The sequence below is a fragment of the Zootoca vivipara genome, chromosome 1, assembly GCF_963506605.1.
Source record: "Zootoca vivipara chromosome 1, rZooViv1.1, whole genome shotgun sequence".
In the NCBI taxonomy this organism is placed as follows: Eukaryota; Metazoa; Chordata; class Lepidosauria; order Squamata; family Lacertidae; genus Zootoca; species Zootoca vivipara.
Window position 1 is genome coordinate 66,637,224 of NC_083276.1, and position 26,007 is coordinate 66,663,230.

A 26,007-nucleotide genomic window follows, 5' to 3' on the forward strand; every position below is an offset into this window, starting at 1 on the left:
AGGGGTCTCTAACTTGGGACTCTGCAGCACGATCCAAGGGTCTTGCTCTGGCTTGTGGCCCCCTGGTGGAAGTGATTTTTTCATGTGGCAGAGGGCCTTCTCGGTAGTGGCACCCGCCCTCACATCAGATGTCAAGGAAATAAACAACTATCTGACTTTTAGAAGACACCTGAAGACAGCCCTGTTCAGGGAAGTTCTTAATGTTTGATCTTTTATTGTGTTTATAATATTCTGTTGGGAGCCGCCCAGAGTGGCTGGGGAATAAAAATATCTATTATTATTATTATTATTATTATTATTATTATTATTATTATTTAGTATAGCAAGCACCTCTATAGAAGGTTTTAGAGGACCACATAGGTGGTAGGCACACATGCAAGAACCAACAGATGTGTTGAACTTGTAACAATACTACTTTGTAGAGAATTAACTGAACATGGCTTCTGTCTCAAAGCATCATTGAGGCAAGTTTTGTTTAAGCCACTATTCTTGTTCTCTGCACAAAGCTGCTGTAAGAGCTTAGATCTTTTTATTCTCTAACACAGAATATATATATTTTTAAAAACAACCCACCATTGTTTTGCTGATATTGGGCCGAATCACATCTCCTGTGGTAGATGCAGGAACAATGGTTCTTCCACGCATGAACCACATTAAGGTTGCATCCACACCATTTACTTAATTAATTGCTGATTGCTGTTTGTTCTGATTGAGCAGCAAAGGGTGTGTTTTCTCAGGGAAAGTAGCGGGACAAAACCCTACTTGGACATGGATCTGGAAAATGAAGACCTATGTGTGGAATACATGGCACAAAAGTAAGTCTGGATATCTCTCAGAGTAGAGATATTTCTCAATGCTTTCCTTATTAAAGAAATGTGCATGTGAAAAGTGAGAGAATGTAACACAAGTAACTCCTATAGAAATTGCCTCTCTCTTGACATAGACTATACTTCCGGCTTTGTCAATTCATTATTAGTTGGGAATGACACTGAGCTCTGCATAGTAGGAGGAGACAGGATTGGCCATGTAAAGTGCATGCTTTTGTACACGGAATCGCTCATTTAGAAGCCCCAGTCTTGTCCCCACACCTATAGGTAAATCTAAAAAAATGTAGTATAAACACCAACAATTGGGAAACACTTGCCTGCGAGAGCTCCAATTGGAGAACAGCCTTTACCAAAGGTGTCGTGGGCTTTGAAGACACTCGAACTCAGGACACGAGGGAGAAATGTGCAAAGAGGAAGGCACGCTTGGCAAATCCACACCGTTATCAACTCCCACCAGGAAACCAATGTCCCCACTGTGGAAGGACGTGTGGATCCAGAATCGGCCTCCACAGTCACTTACGGACTCATTGTTAAAACCGTGTTTATGGAAGATAATCTTACTCGGCTACGAGTGATTGCCAAAGAAGAAGAAGACCTGTAAACATTAATGCAGACACTTATATTTTCTCAAATTGCTTTTTGGTGATCTGGGAAGGTTTTTACTTTAGGGAAATAAATGAATAACAAATAGCAAAATTAAGTGAAGGGGAATAGATTTGGAGCAGAACTTGAGTAGAAAATTAGTTGTGGGTGAATTAATTGAAGATGAACTGATCTGGGAGAGATATTAATTTGTAATTTAATTTGATACCCATTCATGGATGAATCAAAGTATATTTATTAGAGGATTAGAGGATTAATTTGGATGGGAAACGAACTGGCTCACCTTCTGTTAAACAGGTGGAATCAAATGAGTGTTTTAGTGTTTTGAGGCTCAGACCCTCCACCTCTGCCATACTCAGAAGGCAAGCTGGTGAGACAAGTAAGCTACCTGCCCAAGAAACTGAGATATTGCTGTTTTGTTGCAATAGCAAATCTGGGGCCAAATTGGTGGTTCACTGTTGGGCCATCAGATTCAACTTCTGCCTTGCACTCCGCTTGTGGTCTTAGGCAGCAGCTGTCTAGTCCAGTACACTCAGTGTGTAGTTGTGATCAGTCAAATGCCTTAGGAATCTCAAAAGCAGTGGGGCATGAGACAACAGTATCCCCCTCTATGGGGAGGTGTATTGTATTTCTGCTTAATTATAGTAATAACTTATGGTGATTGTTTTAAAATTTGAATCCATGCATATACATATATCAGCATATGCAAATTTTATACATATTTCATGTGACCCTTTGGCGGGAAGGAAATGGATCAGTAAAAAAAAGGGGGGAAAGTGGACTAAAGTGGCCACCCAGACCTCAGAGGGCACCAAAGATATCAACAGGAAGAGCACCAGAAATTTATGGAGAACTGAAATAAAGGCCCTTAAAAGCTGCTCCATACGATTTGTGATTAAATTAAAAGAAACTCTGGGAAATCTTGTATTAAAAACACATGAAATATGAGAACCAAGCATAAAACACTTGGGTACTCAAAAGTTCTGTTTGGAAAGCAATTTAAGAGACAAGAGGGAGATGGCAAGTTTTTCCAAGTAATACTGAGCAGATAGCCTGTGTGAAAGAATAAGATACTTAACTTCAATACCGAGGCACACGTAGCTATAGTTTATTATTGTGTGCCGAGAAGTGGTGGTGTATTAATTCTCGATACAACTTTATTGTTACTTGTGAACTCTTAAAGTCACCTTGGGGGCTCCTTGGGATCAAAAGACAGGAAAAGGAATGTAATAATAAAGAAGACATTGAGGCATTTGATGGCAGAACAGTAATAAGGCTGGTTCCTGCTGAAAGTGCTTGTGGTTATTTATAAAGGCAAAATGCATATACCTCCCAAATTCTCCAAGTTCACTTCCAACTGTTCAAGAGCTTCTATGTTTATGTAAGCAAAGGTTTAGGGTGGAGTGTTTCACAGACAAGGGGAAGTGGGAGAAAATAGTTATGGAAATAAATCCAATGTATACAAGAGTTATCTACAGTGTGGTCTAGTCAGGGCTTATGAATTATAACTTTGATAAAGTCATCCAGATGTTGAATTACTTCTTGCTCTAGCACAGCTGATTTCAATAAGTGCTTTGGGAGTGAGCAGACCAGGCATCCCCAAACTTCGGCCCTCCAGATGTTTTGGACCACAATTCCCATCATCCCTGACCACTGGTCCTGTTAGCTAGGGATCATGGGAGTTGTAGGCCAAAACATCTGGAGGGCCAAGTTTGCCTGTGCCTGATCTAGATGCTGCTAGAGTACAACTGTCTTTTCTTTTTTAAAGTGATCCATAAGCCATCCTGGGAGCCTGTTTGACTGAAGACCAGGATCTAACTTCCTTAAATAAGAAACAAAATAACAAAACTCCCTTTATATCTGACCATTGACCATGTTGCCTGGGGTTATTGGGAACTGGAGTTCAGCAGCTTCTGGAGTCATGGCTTGTCTGCCACTGCCTTAGAGCAGAAATACTTGGCAAAACTGTTCTAATCCAAAAGGGAGAACCCAAAAGGAATTTGCTCCCCTTCCCCCTGCTGAAATTAACCAACTGCTTGAGAGGGGAACAGCCTCAGAGAAAAGTGCAGCTCCTTCCAGCATGATTTCCCTGCCCCTCCCAAGTATCACTTCAGAGATTTATTCATTCATTTCATAAAAATTTATACACCGCTTGTTTGTAAAAATCCTCAAAGCGGTTTTTATAAAATATAAAGCAGTAAAATCTAGAAAAGTTTACAGCCCTGCTCTAAAACATACAAAAGTTAAAATACTAAAGCAGTTTAAAATAACCTCAACTTTCTAAACATCTGGGTAAAAGGTAAAGGGACCCCTGACCATTAAGATCCAGTCGTGACCAACTCTGGGGTTGCAGCGCTCATTTCGCATTATTGGCCGAGGGAGCCGGCATACAGCTTCCAGGTCAAGTGGCCAGCATGACAAAGCCGCTTCTGGCAAACCAGAGCAGCACACGGAAACGCCGTTTACCTTCCTGCTGTTTACCTCCCCGCTATTTATCTACTTGCACTTTGACATGCTTTCGAACTGCTAGGTTGGCAGGAGCAGGGACTGAGCAATGGGAGCTCACCCCGTCGCGGGGATTCGAACCACCGACCTTCTATCGGCAAGCCCTAGGCTCTGTGGTTTAACCCACAGTGCCACCCACGTTGTTAGGCTTGTCTAAACAGGAATATTTTAGCAGTAAAGTTAAGGTGTTGCCTGATCTCAAAAGGGCAGCTGAGGCTGCTCAGTTCCACCACCCCCCTGCATTGGTAACTGGTTTAGTTGTGGAGAAACTGGCCCACAGAAAACAGCATGGTGTAGTTTCTCTGAGCCTCTGAACTGGGACTCGAGTTAGGCGAAGAGGAAGCAAACTTGGAGCAAGATTTCCAGCACCATTCAGACCAATGAATAGTACCTTCGCATCCACCATCTGCGGCCAAAGATATTCCCTCCGAAGCACCAATGTTGACACCTTCATTGCACTGTAAAGGTAGGCACATCTCCAGGGGATATTCCCAGCAGCACAGAGCTATGTCCAGGTGCTAGGCATTGGTCTGCTAGGGTGGAGCAGCTTTTGTGGTCAGAGGTGGGATTGTTTCTTCTTGGCAGAGTACAAACACTCCCTGGTGTTCAAGTGATCTACCAACGGTAGAGACTGGACTATGTCTACAGGGTACTTTGTTCAAGTGCTCCCTTCTGGAGCCCATATTTCACTCCATTACACATATTTTCTCCCACTGTCCGTAACCACAGTTTAGCATTACATCAGTACTCACCGTAACCACGGCTAAGACTAATCAAGTTCTCTCTATCTTGGGTTCACAATGAGCACTGTAGGTTTGTTTCCAAACAGATTAAAATGGCGTCATTTGAAATATTATTTCACCCCGAAGAGAGAGAGAGAGAGAGAGAGAGAGAGAGAGAGAGAGAGAGAGAGAGAGATGTGCTGTGCTTCCACAGAACAAAATGATGTTCTCAAGACCCAGAGGATTAGCTGCAAAAGGCAAGTGAGCATGTTTCTTGCTTAATGAAGGTTTGCAGCTTCTAGGTTTGTGAGCCACATTCTAAAATGTTATCATTCAGCAACATTTTAAATGCCTTGAGCTACTGCATGGATGTTGAACTCCCAACTCCCATCAACCACAACCGCTGGTCTTGCTGGCTGGGTGAGATGGAGAGATTTGAGTCCAAAAACATCTAGAGGGTGCCAGGTGTCTCAAACCCCTGAACCATAAAGTAGGAAAATACAAAGTAGAGCATGATTTCCATCATATGAGAACCCAAACAGCGGCAGAGTTTGAAACGGTGCCTTGTCAGAGCAGAGTTTGTTTTCAAAGGAAGAAAGGAAACAATCATGTTTAGAGAGAACTACATTTATTTGTTTACAACCAGTCTAAAAAGTTAAACATTCACCATGTGCAAAATACAAATTTCCATGTGATAGTTTTATTTATTTATTTTAGAAAAAAAGAAAACACCCTAATAAAAATGTTCAGTTAAGTTTCAGAGGCAAAAAAAATAAATCAAAAGTTTGAAATGAGTAGAAGAGGGACAGAATCCTCATTGGCATTGTTTAAGAAATGAAGGCTCTGCAACAGAAAAAAAGAATAAAGTATAGCAAGAAACAGAGATGGAGACTTTGCCATCAGAAATCCCACTGATGAAACATGCAGGGAGTTTAAGTTAGTCACAGCAAACAAGAATCATGCTGTTAAGAAATGTAGATACTCTTTCACAACCTTTCATTTGGGTGGTGGTGAGAAGTGAAATTTAGAAAACAAGATCCATCAGTTCTCTAAGTGAATATTTTTCCAGTGCTTTGGATAGTTTAAGTACAAAATCTATTACTTAAGTACTAGATATATCATTTTTTTTCTGAACAGGAGAAGCATCTCCCTTAGTCCTGCTGTACTAGTTGCTTTCCTGCAATAGTAATATGATTATGCAAGAGAAAGCTTTCCGATAAGGGAAAAAATGCCCTTTCTTAGAAAAACTCAAAAGAATTGTATGGTTCAGCATAGGAGAGAGGAAGAACGTAGTATTTTGAGAAAATATTGGAGTATCAGCAAATTATTGTCAGACCCTGCATTTTTTTTCATGCTTTTAAAATGGCTACATGCTCAAGTGTCTAAATAGTCACCCTTTCTCACAGGGTGTTGGGGCTCTGAGAATGATGTCACAGGCATTGTCCCATAGGTGCTAATGACAACACAACAACAAATTTATCATGTGTAGATCTGGAATTGGGTGGAGCTTCTCTGGCAGAACTATCTCACCTCAAGACAACTGATGGCTGGGCACTGCCTTTGCTATAAGCAAGTCAGTGAGGTCAATGAAGAGTGAAAGTTTTCCTCCATCTCCTTTCTTAACAGAGGAGTTTTAGCAGCCAGTACAATCCTGCATTATCTTGCTTGGCCAAATTCTTAGCATGTCTAAGACATGACTGGTTAAGTTCTTGCAATTTGCAAAGCTACTCTTGGCTAATGATGTGCTACTCTTGCTTAATCACAGAAGTTTAACCAGGCAGCAGAGTCAATGGCATGGGTGCAACCTAAGAAAAATACATACATGTGGCCGCCATTTCAGGCACGTCCAAATGATGCCCAATTGCCAACACACAGGTCCTTTTGGACCTGGAAGAGGGAAGAATGGGGGCAGAATGGGGAGGCATTATGGGGGCATGACATTATGGGGGCTCTGCTTACATGTGTGGGGGCCAGGAATTGAACCCCCACACAAAATGGTCACCGCCTGGTACTACATTAGCATGCAAGTGGTTTGAATGGTATATTTCAACAGATGCACCAGCATAACACATATTATCCTGGTAATACAGCAACATTCTTCTTACTACAGTGGTACCTCGCAAGACGAATGCCCTGCAAGACAAATTTTTCGCAAGATGAATATGTCTTGTGATCTGATGGTGACTCGCAAGACGAATTCGTTTTGCGAAAAATTTGTCTTGCAAATCGCGGTTTCCCATAGGAATGCATTGAAATTTAATTAATGCGTTCCTATGGGCAAAAAAGAAATTTCAATGCGTTCCTATGGGAAACTGCGATTTGCAAAATGAATTTTTCGCAAAACGAATTGACTCGTGGAATGAATTAAATTCATCTTGTGAGATACCACTGTATTAGATTTATTTATACCCTGCCTTCTTCCATGATGGGACTCAAGGTGGCTTACAGATATTACAGGTAACCTTGCATTTGCAGTTTGATGTTAGAAACAATTAAGGATTCACACTTTAAGGTTTTGTTTTGAAACACTTAGGACTCTGAAATGTCTTACTTGCTTATCAAATGAATACATTTAATACCTACGCACATCTAAATTACTTTTGGTTCTGAGCCTTTAAAAGTAGTCTGTAAAGCTAGAATATAATTTACTATTCTCTTCTAGTATTTACTATAGTTAGAACTATAGTGTCAGGGGATTGTTGCGGCAACTCCTGAGTAAACACGCCCAAGTCCATTCTGTCTTTAACGGTTTTATTGTGGATAGTATTTACAGTGCAGAGATAGCGGAAAACATGACCTCCTTGTCACTCGCAAAATCCAGCAATGGCGCCATTCTGCTCCGGGGCCAGTATAATAGCTTGGGCACCCTGAAACGCCGCCCTCTAACCTTGCGTTTGGGCGCGCGCCTCAATTCGGGCGCGGCTGTGCTCCCTCTCCTACTTGTTGGCTGGAGTGGTGCAGGGGCTCTGATACATCGCTGAGCTGTGCCTCCTCCACTCCGCTCCCATCCTCATTTCCTTCCCCTGACCCACTGCTGCCACTCTTGCTGGGCGAAGTGCTGGTCAGGATGATGGGGGGAGGCTCCCTGTAGGGAGGTCCTAGTTTAGTGAGATCCAAGCAGACACAAACCCTTCCTTGCACACTTAATCTTTTTCTACTGCAAATAGAAAATAGCTTTAATAAAACCTATTCATGAGTCCATTTATGATTTTTTTAAAAAACAACAACAACAACCACCCAACATACATGCAGATAGATGAGAGAAATTATGGGGAAAGGGATAAAAGTAAACCATATGGTTTTTTTCAAATTGTCAACTACAAGGCAGGTTAAATGATAATGCAGAACCTTCTCTTTTAGTTAGCACACAAACTACTTCAAATGGCCTTCGTAACATTGGCAGAAAATATTAGGGATTAGTCACAACACTCGAAAAATGATAGCAAAACAGTACAATCATCTTACAGCAGAAATGGTTCAGCCAATGAGAGGATGTAGCACTGGAATGTTGAAATGAACTAAAGACAAGGTAAGAGATTGGGAAAGAAGATAGTCAAAACTAGCTAACAATAAAGCCTTTGAAAGAAAAGATAGCTAGACACAATCTGACACTGCAAAGTAGAGAAAAGTATGGCGAAATGAAATTGCCTGCCTTCATTGATAAAAAGAAGAATATTTAACAACCATTATCAGCTACCTTTCAAGTATCAGATATATAGCAGTTACAGAAGACCCATTGTTATTTCAAATCTCTATTTGAAAATGAGTGTGACTCTGAACCATCACCTTGACATAAAGTAAACATGACTCAATTTATCTGAGCAAGACTTTGGACACACATTGACCACATATGGAGTCCCCCTTTGTTTTCCAAACCCATCTTCAAAGCTGCATTGCTTCTAGATTAACACGCAGCTGACTCAGACGCACCAAAGTGATCAAACACCACATGGGTTTGGATGGACATGTGATCATCACGATGCCAAACACTGCATCAAGAAAACTGTGGCCTCCTGAAGTGGTGAAGTGCATGACACAGAAATTTTGAATATCAAGTTTTTTATAACCAAAAGTGAATGGATAAATAAGGCAGAATTGTCTGCCACCAATGTGAGACCCCTTCCAAGTTCATTGATAGTTTTAAAACACTAGTACAAGTTACTGTATGCATAACTAAGCAGTTAATATGATACACTCTTGTCAAAATCTGATTTGCTTGAGATGTTGCTAATCTTAGGTTTAACTCTCAACCCTTTCTGCTCTTTACAGCAACCCATTACAATGAAAATCAAGAAACATCATATATTACAGTTCCTACTACAACACCACAGTGGTACCACGGTTTGCGAACGCAATCCGTTCCACAGAGGTGTTTGCTCACCGAAGGCACGCTTCTGCGCTTGTGCGAAGTGCCGATAGAGCGCTTCTGCGCATGCGCGAGCTGTGCAGATCGCTTCTGTGCATCCTAGCACTGCGGAACCCGGATGTAAACACTTCCGGGTCTGCGGTGTTTGTAAATGGAGGCGTGCGTAAACTGAGGTTCCACTGTATTCTCAGCATTTTTTTAACCCATTAATTTTCATTAACTGCACAGTTACATTTGGGTAGATTATGTGGTGCCCTCCAGATAATAATTTTATTATTTCTACCCTGTGCACCTGCCTGGATTGCCCCAGCCACTCTGGGAGGCTTCCAACAAATATAAAAGCATAATAAAACATCAAACATTAAAAACTTAAGATGTTTTATAGTTATTTATTTCCTTGACATCTCATGGGAGGGCATTCCCCAGGGTGAGCGCCACTACCGAGAAGGCCCTCTTCCTGGTACTCTGTAACTTTCCTGTTCCTGTTGTGAACTATAACTCCCATCCCCCCCCCAACCAGCATGGCCAATGGTTGGACATGGCCAATGTAATCCACAGCATCTGGAGGGCACCATATACTGAACACACACCTCTTTGCACTGGCCTTGGACACCAGAGATCTGTGTTTTCAGAACTCACCCTAGTCTCATGAATGTAATATTTTAAAGGTTTTTACTTCTGAATTTTAACATTGTTGTAACCCACTCTGGGACCTGTAGGTGAAGGGTGGGTAATAAATTCAAGAGTAAGAGTAAGAATTCTGCCTTACATGAATAGATGTCAAGGGGTCTTAAAGGTTGACCTAGACTTTAATCAACATTAAGGAATATTAGTGACCTCATAACTGAACAGGTAGAGAACAGGTAGAGTTGTCTTTTTCAAAAAGTATTACGATTTGCAGATTGAAGCAATCCCCCCCCTATTTTCTTTTAGCTCAGAGACTGCTCAGACACTTGAGAAGTAATGAAACCAGAAAGTGCTAGGCACTTGGGCTTCCAATTACTTCTGCATCTTTATGTTGCTGTAAAGGTGATTGACAAATGCTTGGGTGCATAGGAAACAACTGAAAATCTTGACATTTTCTCTCCCTGAGTGTTTGTGGTGACACAAAATGCCAAGTGCTGCACACAGCAGTGAATGAATTGGAATGGGTGGCCGCAAGCAGGAAAACAGCACGTACGTGAGTTTTAGAGAGACTTTCTGTGGCTACTCTGTGTGCCAAATAGCTCACTTTTAAAGTTACATAATTAAATACAACCATTTCCTTCCTAACCCATCAGGCCTACACAAATTCCTGCCTGTAAACAAATCCTTAATGGCAGTGCAGTAAGGATGAAAGGCTAAGTGTGCAATCCTATAACCACTTACCTGGGAGAAAAGCCCCATTGAATTCAGCGAGGCTTACTTCAAAATAGACATGTAAAGGACTGCACTAAAAATAAGAACGACTGCAGCCCGGCACTTCTTTACTTCCCAATTCGTTTTAAACTGAGCTTACGTACTTTCAAGTTAAGTGTGCTTAGTATTAAACCTTAAAAGTTTCACTCCACAAATGGGACCTTCTTCCATGTTAGTCTGATTAGGATTGAGGTGTAAAATGGAATGGCAGATTAGGAAGAAAAAACAAACAAACCCATCAAATACAATGTACCAAGTGGCTCTTTTAAGAAAGCATGAAATTTAAAGTGATGCATGGTTCTATGCAAGTATAAAACCGGGGCTTTTCATGAAGGCAAATGTATATATTTAATGGCAAGTAGGTATTCATCCATTTTTGTCATTCCCCAATGCGAATAAAACTCAGGCAATTGATAATCTACAGAAAGACAATCTATCTTTCTGTCAATGAAAACCAAAATGGTTGCTGGTTGTTTGTTTTTATTATAAAAAAACTAGCAGCTGTTATCTGCAGGATGCCAAGCCACCTACAAGGCCTTGCAATCATGCAGTGGAGCTTTGTTTCTTTTTTTACAGCAGTTTCCCACACTGCATCAAACTGCACTAGGAAGTAACGAACTCATCAAAATATTGTCAAGTGGTAAACAGGAGTGTCAGAAACCTCATTGTATACACTTGCCATGCTAAACTCTACTTAGAAATAAATGTTGCAAAGTGTTAATAATACTAATTTCTTAGCATACCCTGTCTCTGAAGTAGCAAAGATGTAAGATCACAACACAGCGGGCTACACAGAGAAAGGTCAACAATAGGAAGTTCTTTATTGCCAAGTTAGATCATTGACCTATCTGGTTCAGTATTGCCTACATAATGTCCCTCTAGTGTTTCAGGAAGAAGTCTCTCTTAGCCTAGCTGTAGATGCCAGAGGATTGAACTAGGACATTCTGTATGCAAAACATGCAGTCTACGATGGTGCTACAATGACCTGAGAGTGGCAAGTTGTTCAGGTAGTTATGTGCTTAAGTGTATACCACATATATCTTCTGTAAAACTTCATAATGGCAAAACAGATTCAAATCTTGTTTTAGTCAAGTATGGCTTTAAAGTATTTGACTATTTGAACTGACAGGAATAACTATGAGTGCATGTTGGCACCCAGTACTCATTCAAATCTCCCAGAGTTGCATCCTAAGTTCTTTGGGTCTTGCTAACACTTGAAAACATTTTGTAAGTGTATCATGAAGTGGATACCAGGATCTCTCAAATGTGTATTAATTTCACATATTAATAATTCTAACATATCTAAAATTGTCAGGGGCATTTTTTGGGGGGAAGACACAAAACACAAAAGATATGCCTCATCAAAATTAGCTATAAGTCATATCGCATGGTATATACTATGACATACCTTACAATCTGGAGAAATAAATATAGGCAAGTGTTATACTTTTCTCTGAACTGATTGTAATTAACTAATGTCTAACATTTGCTCTTTGAATTTATTCATAAAAATAACAGGAAATGCCCAGTGTTTACAGAGTATACCAAAGAGAAGTCAATGAAAATATATGGGCCAGTAATACATATTTTTTTCACTTAAAAAAATCTACACATGTGAACAAACTCGCAGCCCCATAGCAGAGTTAAAGCAAGAGGGGCAAGGGAGGAAATGAAGTATGTGCCATATTCAGTTTTCAAAAAGACAGACAGCTTTTGCTGTTGGCCTAGAAATGTCTGAAAGGACCGTCTTTCACAGTCTTTAAAATAAGGATAATAAAATGTAAACCCAGAGGAATATCTGGTCATAACTGGAAATAGAACCAATTTTTTTTAACCTATAAAAACCATCCTTCATATCTTTTCCATGGTTTAGAAATGTTTCTGGACACCGACCTTCATGATCCAAAAGAAGTTTGAAATGATCTAAAGAATTGCACCATGGTTATCAAGTAGAGCTTTGGGCTCATTTAAAGCACATACTAAATTGAAATATCTTTGCTTGTGCGTACACATATAATCAGAGAAGGCTGTTAGTTTTGGAAATCTGAAAGGCACGACCAAAAAAAAAAAGATTCAGAAGAACATTAACCCCTGAAGAATTTTTTCACCAGTTCAAGCATGTTCTCATAGGACAGCTCCGCTTCCCGGTAAATATGGCCAAGTAACTCCTGAAGCGCAAAAAAGAAAGGCATACTGATACTTAGGAGTTCATACAAGTAGGTATAGTTGTATGCATTGTCCCTGAAATGAAGTCTGGCAGCGTGCAGGAAACCATGCATCCAGTTAGAGAGGCGTCTTGGAAGGTCAAGCAGATCCCTTGTCACCTTAAGAGGCCAGCTTAGCGTTTTCCTAAAGAATGAAGGCAGGATACCTGGGGACCGGTCTTCTGAGCTGCCACCTGCAGTGAAAGCATGTTCTGGGGTGGTTTCTGCAGACATGGGCTCTTCTTGCCGCCACGGTTTTGCTTCCTCCTTTAAAGAGACACTCAGCTTAACACTGTACCATCATCATCATCATCATCATCATCTCCCCAAACGTAAGGAAGTTTTTTTTCAAGGAACAGCTAGAAAACAAATGGAAACCTAGCAGGTAGCTAACATTATATCATTGCTGCAAACTAAGGAGGACATTGTTCCCATAGTAGAAATGGCTTTCCAATGGAAGTTGATAACAGCAATTTCCACTTGGATTATATGGAAGCCGTGGTTTGGAATGGGAGGGGGGGGGAGTTGAGCAGACATCGTGCGCAGGTTGACACAAGTCTGCAGAAGCCAGTTTCCAAAATGACCACTGGCCATCCTCCTGCAGCACCTCCCACATGAACATGGCATCTACCCCCATAAAATGTGTGCCAAACTGTAAATTTGGGCATGCTTCAATGTACCATAACTATATAACAATTTCAGCAGTAGCCAGAATATCTAGAAGCAAATAAATTAACAAAATGAAGCAACAATCTTTGGGCTACCACAAATCATACACCCACACCTCTAGGATAGTGTCCTCTACAAAGCGACTGTCTGGTACATAAAAGTATCAGATCACTTGGGTTCCACAAGACACTTGAACTGCATGACTTATGCTTATCACTTTCATAGAGATGGAATTTATCATTCTTAGCTTGCCTTGTCCACTCACTGCCAGGCTTTGGCAGATCAGTGGAACTACACAAACTCTGGACCACCACACATACCTTTTCATGATTCTTTACCATAACTCTTCTTTTTCTGTGCTTGTTATTTGTTTTACACTGTGCAAAATGAAGCTTGCAGTAAAATTTACCTGGAAAACACAAGGACAGGAGGAATGACATTGTTTGCTTTCTCTCTCTACTAATCACTTAATTCCATTTGGAAATGAACAGCGACAGAACCCACAGGTGCTGTGCATACACTTTAATGTGACACAGCCTCCTGCATCTTTCTCGATTTGGGCTTCAGGGAGAATGTCTTTATATGCTCTGAAGAAAAGCGCGCTTTCTATCTTGTACCTGCTTAATTTCTATTAACGTATTTCCTTAACTCCCCTGTCAGTTTTATCTCGCACAATAAACAGAGGATGACCAAGGAAGCCTCTGCTACTTAACCTGGTTATCTGTACAACAGGGCTATATAAGGCATTCGGGCTGAATTTTCGCTTCAATCGAAATTTAAGCCTTAGTGCTTTCTTTATGCACTGCGGCAAAGTTTTCACAGTGAAGCGTCGTGGTTTATGGGATTGCTCCTTACCTATTTCTAGGGTGGCAGAAGGGGGATCGGGAAAGAAATCATGTGAACCAGATCTCTGTGCTACTGGCTATCAAGGATGTCATTTACACTAGATGTCATCTGTAAGAATAAGGCAGCAAAAAAAAAACCCCACAATTGGGAAAACATCAGATTTTTGACACCTCTCAATTCCAGATGAGAACTGCCTTCACCATCTGGTTGATTCTAGCATTCGTGAGCAAGAAGAGGGCTGAAATGTGCCAGTTGCATATTATACAGCAGAAATCCTATCGTATTCCACTTCCTAATTACCTTCTTCTGCATCAAAGGCATACGTTGCTAGGCGGAGAGTTGTAGCACATATGGCACATCTGAAGCATTCTCGGTGGAAAAAGCGGCCTTCTGCACTCAGGCGCTCCATGACATACACCCTTTTTTGACAGAAACAACAAATGTCGCTCCCACCTACTGACGGCGGAAATACTTTCTTCAAAGAACCCTGCAAATAATATTAACAAGTGTTTGTAAGATTTGTACAGTACAGCATACATGTAACAGCTTGATTAAATACCCCAATAGATTATAAAAGAGAGCAGGGCAGATGCACTTGCACCAGCCCAAAGACAGTTGGATAACAGGTCTTTTGTGGATATGCAATTCCACACCGTGCAGGCATGGTTAAGTTTTTATTGCATCCTTATTGCAAAAACAGGAGGGGTAGAAAGCAACTAGCAGGTCTCAATACACGGCAGGATGGTCTTTGTTTCACTTGACAGCCAACAAGTTGTGCATGCCTCCCTCAACATGCAACTCCAAACGCCATGTGGAACAAACACCTAAAGGAAATAGTGCTAACATGGCAGACACATTCCAGGATCCATGGGGGATGCTTTTGGGGTGCTGCACTATATAGAGCATGGGAAAGCCAATCTAATGTATTCATTCCTAATCTTTTGAAACTTCTTTGTAAGTATGGGCGTGACTCACAGGAATTGTCTAATGACTTCAACACAGAATGAGTGTTCTCCACCAGCAAAACCTCCATTGATCTTAGTGGGGCTGGACTGCAGCCAATGTGAGGAGCTGGTCTTATAGAAGGGATAGGGAACATGTACCCAGATGCAGCTGGACTTCAATTCCCATCACCCCTGACTATTGGCCTTGCTGGCTGGGACTGAGTTCATCAACACTGGGAGGGCCACAAGTTCTCCATCCCTGTTTTACGCCGGTTTTCACAATTTTATTATAACCCATGCTAAATGTGAACATTGTTATCCACACCCAACCACACACTTAGGTTCTCTGTAAATGTATGCACAACATCTGGATCCACCCATTCATATATATTTAAGTGAATAAACACATACATGTTTTAGAATACACAATGGCTTCCGCCCCCTAATAAAATAGCACCTGTGATCTATTATGGGAACACTTAAGAAAACAGAAAGAAGGGGGAAAGGGAGAAAAAAAGGCACAGCAAAATATAGACAGATCGAAGTCACTGAATTTCCAAGTAGCTCTTTGTCCTATGATTAAGCAGTGAAAATAATGTTGCCTTTTTATAAATATTGAGGTTTACTGCACAAATTACTTGTTTTGGAACACTGTTTATCTCTATCTGAATTTTGTTTGTTGTGTATGTTGAAGCAGGTTAAATACCAGCAACGTACAAGAGAAATTTTAACAATAAATAAACTCAGAATCCATCTGATTGATAGCTTAAAAGGTCTTTGAAAACAAATGGACTATGAACAGAATAGATTTCGAGGCCAACACACAGAGGAAATCCTACTTGTGCAGTTGACCTCTGTTTGCACAAATGGGGGGTTCCCCTTTCTCTCCTCCCCTTGCAACCCCCATGCCTCCTAAATCTGTAACAGAAGGTTGGGAATTATCCAGAACTGATGTGGGTGCAAGGATGTGGAGAGGAGAGGAAGGTGGAATCCCAGTACAACATGGGATCTCACTCACCCAGTACAACATGGGATTTCACTCACCCACCCACCCCACAATAGCTTTTCTTGCTATGCTGAGGACACACCATGTGCACCAGTACTTTTCTGTGATACCTGACAGGTTTGAGCAGAAGACAAAGCTTGAGAGGTAGGAGAAGAAGGGAAAGCAGCAGCTGCACCTCCATCCAAAGATTCGCTCTGAATGCAACAAAATGTTCTAATAAGTTTGATGCAACAATTTAAGAAGGGAAAAAAATGCATAAGCTTCAATAGTAGCATTTATGAATACTAGCTGGCATCTAGTGAGTGAGTCCCTGGATGTGTGCATATGGGCTTAAACACAACCAGTGGGACTGGTTCTTTTTTTGTTCTGAGCAGCAGTCTCCCTCCCCAGACATAGAAAACTCATGTTTAAACACACACCCATGCCCAGGCACCTTCAGGTCCCAGACTTTCCTTGAAAAGCCACTCCAGATTAATCATGGCCCCTTATAAACTGCATAGCTATTATTACACTTAATCAAAGCCTGTGCTATGCTTAAGCTACAAGCAATAAATGCATGAACGTGAGCATCTTCGCCATAACACATCCTCAATGTGGCAAAGTGAAAAGGTATAAGGACATGCCCGGAAATGTCGCTCTTAAAATGCACTGCGGGTTAAGTAAGAAATAAACTTGGCACAAATTCAAGCATTTGTGGGTTTAACCTTACCGGTTGCAAAGTGTTGGACAATGGACTGGGCCTGTGATCATTCATGTACAGATTGACAAGAACTTCCGCCACGGCCCCTATTCCACGTGACACTTTCCCTACAGTCATCTACCATCCAGCAAAGAGGCGGAGGGAGAAAGGGGAGAGAAAAGATGGGAGGCACAGAAAGAATTTGAGAATACCGTTTAAGCAAAAAAAGAAACAAGACGACAGTCAAGACACATAACAAAGCAGTGATAAGCGAGCTTGAAGTTTTTAAAGCCACACAGGCAGCTAGAAGAGCTGTGAGCAATTTCATGCACTATAAAGCACAATTCTCCCCACTTCTGCCCCACCGCCTATGCTTTTCGTTTAGCAATGCAAAAATTCTGTTCTAAAATTGTTAGCATGTGATAATGTCTTCAATTAGTTCTCCACAAATACTGATGGAAATCAATCAAAGCTTGTAGAAACAGATCCAGGCTTGTACGAATCGGCAGGGATGGCCCAGGGAACAGCAAAATCTTGTTTGATTACTTTCTCATACACAGATGACCATTTTCCTTTTGTAATAATTACGGCGCAAAACATACTATGTTGTTGACAGAAATAAATATTAACAAAAGAAGGTTTTTGAGAACAGAGAACAGACAATAGTATGCCAATTACTGTTGAGTTTGGATTTTTATTGTATCTGCACTTTTGTTAATTTATCTTGTGAATAAGATATAAGTAAAGCTTCTAATTGCACCTGACTTCTGAATGCCACATGCCCATGTACAAAATGGGATTTTTCTCAGTACCAAACCAATGTTGTAATTATGCTGGAGGTACAGTATCTGTAGACTACCTCAGACTTACAAAAGTTCTATAAAAAAAAGGAAGCAAACTTTTCTTTCACAGTGACATCCTTGTCAGAACCAGGGCCATGATATGAAAATCATGGCCAGAACCTTGTTAGCTTGTTCAATAATCTGACCTCAAACTCCATAGATATAAAATTTTATTTAGGTGTAAGGCCAAGTACAGATGAATTCCTCACTGTTGTGTGGACCACATGGATGGACTTCACAGACCACTTATACAATTGCAGAAATGGTAATTGGTGCTAGTTTGCCTTCAATAGAGTCACTTTATGCTATCCGAGCTAGAAAGAAAGCAGAGTGAATTGTCGCAGATCCTTTACATCCTGGTCATCATCTGTTTGACTTACTTTCATCTGGATGTTGCTACAGGACTCTATACACAAAAACAGCTAGGCATAGGAACAGTTTTTTCCCCTTGTGCCATCAAATTGTTAAATTTGTAGTTGTGAGTGGAAGGGGAGGCCAGTTATGGGTAAGGTTCTTTTATTGTGCTATTGTATTGTGAGTGGAACAGTACTTGTATAAGGTACATTTACATTGCAATGTAGTCGAAGCAAAATTCCAAGTATGTTGGTACTTGGCCAATAAAATTATTCCTATTCCTAGTAATTTGTAGACCACAGCTTATGAATCTGATCCATAGCACAAAGATTTGCATGGATATTAATTTTGTGTAAGCTGCTGCAAGAGTCCATATTTGGACTGACTACACCAGGATATATGTGTATGAAGTAATATTACATAATTATGTATTTCACCCAAATGCATGCATGTGCACACATACACACATTTCCTGCCACAGATAGCAAGACCAGTACTGCCATTGGTACATGTAAATACCAGCCAATTTGCTTGATATTGTTGTTTAGGCACAATTATGTTCTGCATGTCTTATTTTACCTTCTGCACATTAAACTACAGTAAGTCATAAAAACCAATAATGTAGTCATAATGTCCATCTCCGATTGAAGTTAGTGTTCTCAAAAATGTCTTACACATTTTTAAATTTGCTAGATGTTTCCATACTTTAAAAAAGAAGCTTGTAAAGTATTATCCTGAATGAAATCTGCAAGGAAAGTCATATAAGGCAAGATCTTTCTGAATATGCTTAAGCAAGTATTTAAAAGACATGCACGATTAAACAAGGATGGGCAACACAGGTCGATTTCTACCCTTTGATGTCAATTAGCTGCCCCACTCATGAAATGTCATCAATCATGATGGCAGCTGGTAGAGCAACATGACCTCATTTGCTGCCTGTGAAAACTAAAACTTGGTTTTTAGTCTGCGTAGAAGCAGTCTTTACAAAGGCTAGATAAACCTGAACGGATAAGCCAAGAGAAATAAATGGCAAGAAACAAATCGACAAACTAGCTTTCCACAAAAATAACATGCTGACTTTCCTAGTTAACAAATACTCTGTATGTATGCATTTTTTTTTAAAAAAAGAAAAGAACATGGTGATCCCTGTGGTAGAGGCTGCCAGAGGGAAGAGGAGGCAGAGAAGCCAACTCCGAGAAGTCTCATTCCGCATGCTTCTCTTTTCTCTGGATTCAACCCAATACAAATTAGGTACAAGATACTGTGTTTCTGGTCTGTTTAAAACAGGCAAAATTCCCGTGAGATTATGTCAAGTGTGAAGATTGGACTGGGCAAGATAAGATGGGGGGAAAGGCAATGGGAAAAATGAAGCCAAGGAAGCTGGTTGTTACGTTTCCAGGAAACGAGCAAAATAGAACTAGTAAGCAAACACGAGTAAAGGGAAAGGCAATTGGTTATCATGTAAGGTTTTTCATCCGGCTCTCCAAAGTTCTCACATCAGGTACCACCCAAAGGGAAACTCGACTGGCCAAAACAGCATGGAAATACTTTGCTTACTCATAAAACTGCTAAGAATTAATCTTGTATAATAAGGCAAAAGGTTTAGGGTTAGATTAAATGGGGTTTGGGGGGCATCCCTGTGACTTTGGTTTTAAAACGAGACTGTTAAAGAGGGCAAACAGGGTGGACAAGCACTGACTAACATATTCTATTTGTTGAGAGAATAAGCCTTTGCATGAGTAAAAAGATGGCCAAGCACAGTTGATGTGTTGCCACAGACACAAAATAGCTAGAGCTCCTTCTATAAGGGTGAATGTCTGGAGGAAATGTCATCAAGGTTGCCTGTGTCTAAGAGATAACACACTGGAAGTTATGGAACAGTTTCTGAAAGAGGCAGAGGGAGACAGAAATCTGACTTGCTCTCTAGAAGAATCCAAAGCTATGCGGAGCTTGCTCTGTTGGGTGGGCAATTTTGTCAACTTTCCATCTTTCCATCTCAGCCAATACAAACGTGTAAATAAAACGTTACGTCACAGAAACACTAAGTCTCCAGTCACCCTCATTCCAAGGAAACTTAACCCAAATATATATGCTGGGAAAACTGACACCTCTCACTTCTCAGAGATTGACGTCGAGTAGGATTTATAATTATCAGTGGAAGGCCTCGTGCTCAGAGGAGGTTCTCTACACAGATCCTTGCCTTTCCAGTAACAGCAACTACAAGCCATTTTTTAAAAAATGGATTAATAAAATCTAAGTCATCTTGGAGCAGAATTTAGGTTACTTTTAACTCTTGGTGCACAGTTAATCAAGGTGACAGATGGATTACTTTAAAAGTGACCAATTTATCCTTCTGTTCATTTGTGGATGCTTTGGGTTTTAGGACATGAGCAGCATTTCAAACCTAAACTGCATGGGTTCTTTCTGCCTGCCTACTTTTGAATGCAAAACGAAAATGTTGCATTTGACAGAAGCAACAGACCAAAAATAAAAATAGGGCCCCCTTCTTAAGAGTGGCAAGACCATAGTAGTGATTGTCTACAAGCCTAAGAATATTGCAGCTTTACTTCAGATAAAGCCTCAGAAAATTCCTAGTTTAAGTGAAAGATCTCATAAGCCAGAAGTCTTGGTTTAGCACTAATACGTGGTTTTTACAGGACTGTTCCAAAGGAACCAGCAAATACACAAAAGGATTCGGGTACTTTGCCACAATAAGCAATTTAAACTAGGATTTAAAGGCAAGGCTCTGGGACAAGTTGGAGACAGCACCTCTGAGCATGTGCAAAGTTTAGTTCCTTCAAACACCTTGGAGTAAGAAGTAGGCATTCCAAGCTAGCTTAGTTCCCACAAACATTTGATAAACCAACTGCTACAGTACCTCTCACACTGCAAAGTACAAAGCAGCTCCTTCAATTTCTTACTTGGTTCTTAAGCCATTCTTGCCTGTTTCATGAAGCAGTATTGGAGGTTTGCTTGGAAAATTAAAATAAAACTGTGTGGGAGTCTTGGTAATAGCCCAAACATGTGAACTCAGGATGCAGGGCTTTGGAAAACATGTCATTAAGCCACCAATAGCAGATCCTGTTTGAATGTAGGGGCTGGGAACAAATACTACTTGTCAGCCCTATAGTTCAGGACCTTTGTTGTTGTTGTTTAGTCATTTAGTCATGTCCAACTCTTCATGACCCCATGGACCAGAGCACGCCAGGCACTCCTGTCTTCCACTGCCTCCCACAGTTTGGTCAAACTCATGTTGGTAGCTTCGAGAACACTGTCCCACCATCTCGTCCTCTGTCGTCTCCTTCTCCTTGTGCTCTTCATCTTTCCCAACATCAGGGTCTTTTCCAGGGAGTCTTCTCTTCTCATGAGGTGGCCAAAGTATTGGAGCCTCAGCTTCAGGATCTGTCCTTCCAGTGAGCACTAAGGGCTGATTTCCTTCAGAATGGATAGGTTTGATCTTCTTGCAGCCCATGGGACTCTCAAGAGTCTCCTCCAGCACCATAATTCAAAAGCATCAATTCTTCGGCAATCAGCCTTCTTTATGGTCCAGCTCTCACTTCCATATATCACTACTGGGAAAACCATAGCTTGAACTATATGGGCCTTTGTCGGCAAGGTGATGTCTCTGCTTTTTAAGATGCAGGACTTTTTAAAGTTCAGGACCTAGTTCCACATTTTTGAAGATTCCATTTTAATTTTTTTGAAATTAAAAATCATATTGAACAAGAGAAGCAGCCTTAGTTCTGATATTTTAAAAGAAAGAGTGAAATTGGAATTGGCGTAATTCCCTGTTGGCCATGAATTACTTTCACTTACTTATTTTTGCTACCATGCAAATTAACAAGCTCAGACCATATTCAAGTGAAATGCAGCATGAACACAGAGAAACAGAATCACAGCCTCTGAGCAAAGCTAGGTCTCATGAGTCAAAGCCAACCTTGCGTAGTTTTTAGTGCCAACATGAATCCGACATGGAAACCTGTTAAGGAATACCTTTTTAGAATGAACAGCAGGGGAAGCGGAGTCAGTGGATGATGGAGAAGAAGCAGCTGAATCATGAGATGAAAGGCAAGAGGGAGATGGGAGTTGAGAATGGGAGAGACCTTTAGTAGGAGGAAGTTTATTCTGTACAGAGCAGAAAGAGGAAAGTTATCCCAGATGGTTTTCATATTAATGAGTGCTAAAATTATGGCAGTGCCACCACCATGCACTAAAATTACCGAAGAAAAAACTACAGTCTGAGACTACAGTTAGATTTAAAGAGAACTAACAATATTAGAATGTGGACTAATGTCTCATTTGCTCCTCAGTTTTCTATTTCTGTTTGGTGAAATAAAACAAAAGGGTTATAGGCCATGAACGGGCCTTTTTTCCCTTAAATAGGACGAAAACCAACACGTTCTCTCTCTCTCTCTCTCTCTCACACACACACACACACACACACACGATCTATTTTTCTGCACCTGCAACAGTAAACACAAGGATTCACCTTTGGGATGTCGACATAGCCAAACATTGAGGCAAGATGAGAGGCTTTTTCTTTAATGCTCTTTTTATGAAATTCTCTATTTGCTATGGACTGAGCTCTCTTCTGCAGCCATAAGGGAGAGAAAGGAAACAGAAGAAAGAATTTGGTTACATAGAAAAGGAAGAAATAGTGCTAATCAGAAAAATGGTTAGTTGCCGGGGGGGGGGGGTAGCTAATCTATGAACAGGCAGGCAGGACAGAAAACAGAATGCTAGCAGTGAGAAGAAAAAAGGGGGACAGAGTGTGTATATATACTGTGTATATAATTATTAAGATTATCATGATTTAAATAAATTTGTATACCACCCTTCATCTGACGAACACAGGGAAGTTCGCAATATAAAAATACAAATGAGAACAAAAATATGTAAGAAAACAAAAACAAACAAACCAATAACCCACCTCCCACAAACACATTAAAAATATCATAGAATGTTAATCAGCCAAAGGCTTGGTTATACAGAAACAGTTTTGCCTGGTGACTAAAGATGTGGAAGGAAGGTGCCAGGCGAGCCTCCCTGGGGAGAGCATTTCACAAACGGGAAGCCACCTCAGAAAAGGCCCGTTCTCATGTTGCCAGCCTCCAGACCTTTTGTGGAGAAGGCAGGTGTAGAAGGGCCTGAGCTGATGACTGCAAGGTCTGAGTCAGTTCATATGGCAAGAGGTGGTCCTCAAGGCATTGTTGTCCTGAGACATTTAAAGCTTTCTAGGTCAAAACCTAAATTGGCCCTGGAAGCTAACTGGCAGCCAGTGCAGTGGGGCCAGGGTTGGTAGAATATTTTCAAACTGTCTTGCCCCAGTGAGCAACCAGGTTGCTGAATTCACCAGCTGACATTTTTGAACCATCTTCAGAAGCAGTGTTTCCCAGCTTGTTTCCTTGTTTCCTTTCACAAAGTGGGAGAGGGCACTCAGGGGCAATCATGTCAACAGCCTGAGCAATTTAGATGTTCCAGAGGTCAGCCAGGGCTTTGACAGGAGTGCCAGTCATATCAGCCGGAAAATCCATCAGCCTCCCAGGGTAGACCATCATAATAGGTCCCCCCACCTCTATAGGCAAAGCCTAAATCTCAACAGGAAGTGATCTGACCTTGACAAGGGACTGATGTCAATATCCCCCACTTTCAGATCACCTTCTTCCTACTCAGTTGAAAAAACAAATTACAGAGTGTAGCCTGCCACATGCATTGGTTTGGTGACATGTTGCACATTCCATCAGGTTGAAAACCAGGTCAGCTACCAGCTTTGCCCTCCCTCCCTCCACCCTAGTTGCTTGGGCAGGCTGCCCACACATCTGTAATATGCAAAGTGGCGCAATCGCACCTATTCATTTATATGTCCATTTTCCCCACCCAGCCCCTTTTATTTTAAGACAGGGGAAACGTTTTTTTGTTTTTTAGTTGCAAAACTGTTCTGGGGATTATAGGGAGTTGTCTTGGTGATATTATGTGTCTACTCCCACTTTCTATGGACTTGTGTTGTAAGATGCCTTGAGTGCCATCTGACGAAAATGTGGAATATAAAAATAATTCAATGCATAAAATGAGCAAATAAATATAACTGCGGCACTTACAGAATTGCCAATGACTTTCATCAACAGTTTTAGCTGGACACTCGCAAAACTCCCCTTACCCCAGAGCTCAACTCTAGAATGGGAAGGGCATTTTTGTACTGAACACTGTAAAGAGGCTTTCAACCCGGCAAAATAAATGTGCTAAGTAGGTGGCATGCTTGAAAGATTTATATGGTAGGAACCAAAACAAGATTGCCCACATTTTCACTGCTCAAAGTTGTCCTGGAGATGATCAGCAGTTCTGCGAAAAGAGAAGGACGGAAACAGGGAAGGGAGAGAGGGTGGAAAAGGGAAAAGAGAGGAAGAATGTGCCATCACCTGTTTATATTTTTCCTCCACATGCTGAAGGCGTTGAAGCACCCCAGACAGGGCAAATGCAGCAGGACAGGAAGACGCAAGGGATTCAGAAAGCCTGGACTCCAGCTCTGCCCGTTCTATGTGTCTCAAATGCCTGGCCATTGGATGAGGACCAGGCAAAGATTGTACGGGCTCCCTGGCCATGTGTTCAGACCTAGCTACTGCCTGAAACTAGGAAATACTTAAAATGAAAAAAGGGATATTTCTTCCATCAAAGCACATTCTGCAATTAAAACTGCCTCAGTAATGCATGTGCCATAGTCAAAGTGCAGCAATACAAACAGGCATCCCATGCATAGGAATATTCTTTTTTTAAGAAGCAGTGGTACATAAAACTCATGCAGTTATCAGTGGACTGTAGCTTATATAGTGGGCAGAGTAGACTCAGGTCTTATCAGCTTGGAAGTTCAGCGGCCCTTTGAGTTCTACACATTATTATTATTTTTATTACAGATAATAAGCCAGGAGTCCCTAAGTCCCTGATTAAAACCTCATTTCAACCATTAACTTAATGGGTGGCCCTAAGCAGGCCCCCCTCTCTCAGCCACATCAGGGAAATAATATTGGCATCCACATAGAGTTGTTGCAAGGATCACTGAGAAAATGTTTATGAAATGCTTTAAGCATCCCCAGTACTCAATAAATACCAAGTATTATTGGAAGCCTCAGTGAAGTCTCACGGCGATCTGAATATTATATTTTGATTTTTATCCTATTATGAGTGTGTCAGAAAGCTGTCTTGAGTTCACTAGGTGAACAAGGGAGGATATCTCAATATATTATTTTAGAAAAGACAAACCTCTGTATAATCAACTAATTTCTACTGCAACCAAAAGACAGCAAACTACCAATTATTTAAATGCAGAAGTCCATCTCCAGCTGGAGAGTTACAAGAAAAAGTACTCTTATATGCCACAATGTATTCTGTATTTGGGGAGAGGGAAGTGACAGGGGGCTAGGGGTTGTCTTCCAGTTCTAAGACTTGCAAAAATTTCCAGTACAGAGAATAAAATGATAGTTGCTAACAGGTCATTTCTATACTAGTATTGCCATAGAGTCTCCTCTGTTTAGTGAATATACCAGAGAAGAGATAAGAACATAAAACTTTCAGCAACAGTAACTCACAACACAGCTGCCCATGCTTAAGTTTATAAGGCTGCCTCTAGAGAGTGCACATGTCCATAGGTGGGGGAGTGGAAGGAATCTAAAATTCACAACTGATTATCAGCTCAAAATGCCCATGTTGTCTTAGCTGAATTTGTCTGTGTTCCTCAGAAGTGGAGAATTTGGGAATCAAGCTCGCATTCTCTAGCAGGCCATATTGGTTTGTGGCATATGCCAAGCCAGAATGCAATTCAAAAGCAGGAGGCTCAGAGGCAAGCCAAAATGCATGGGAAACTCTTCAGACAGCTGTAACCGCAAGACTCTCTTTCAGGGGATTTGGGAAACTAGGATAACTGTGTTTATTTCTAAACATTTCCCAAAGGTGTGCTCTAGATCTTTTATTGCCTTCTGAGTCAACTAACCATACCAAAGACAACCCTTGGAACAAAACCTTTAATTGCCTAAGTATTATAACAGACAGCA

At 41.0% G+C, this 26,007-nt stretch overlaps 1 protein-coding gene across 5 annotated transcripts in view; it reads right to left on the bottom strand.

The window, feature by feature from the left end:
* MICAL2 (microtubule associated monooxygenase, calponin and LIM domain containing 2) overlaps positions 1 to 26,007 on the bottom strand; it is a 142,503-nt gene that overhangs the window by 45,152 nt on the left and 71,344 nt on the right. The window contains exons 18-23 of one of the 5 annotated variants that reach the window (XM_060275628.1): positions 24,382 to 24,591; positions 22,455 to 22,556; positions 14,441 to 14,627; positions 13,615 to 13,703; positions 12,793 to 12,892; positions 5,269 to 8,175 (exon numbers count right to left, since the gene is read on the bottom strand). In XM_060275628.1, coding sequence (XP_060131611.1) covers positions 8,135 to 8,175; positions 12,793 to 12,892; positions 13,615 to 13,703; positions 14,441 to 14,627; positions 22,455 to 22,556; positions 24,382 to 24,591 — 729 coding nt within the window. In that variant the 3' untranslated portion in view covers positions 5,269 to 8,134. Of the gene's footprint in view, positions 1 to 5,268; positions 12,893 to 13,614; positions 13,704 to 14,440; positions 14,628 to 16,200; positions 16,285 to 16,799; positions 16,908 to 22,454; positions 22,557 to 24,381; positions 24,592 to 26,007 lie in introns of those variants that run through there. The other 4 variants (XM_035118905.2, XM_060275623.1, XM_060275630.1 and 1 more) reach the window with 4 other exon arrangements.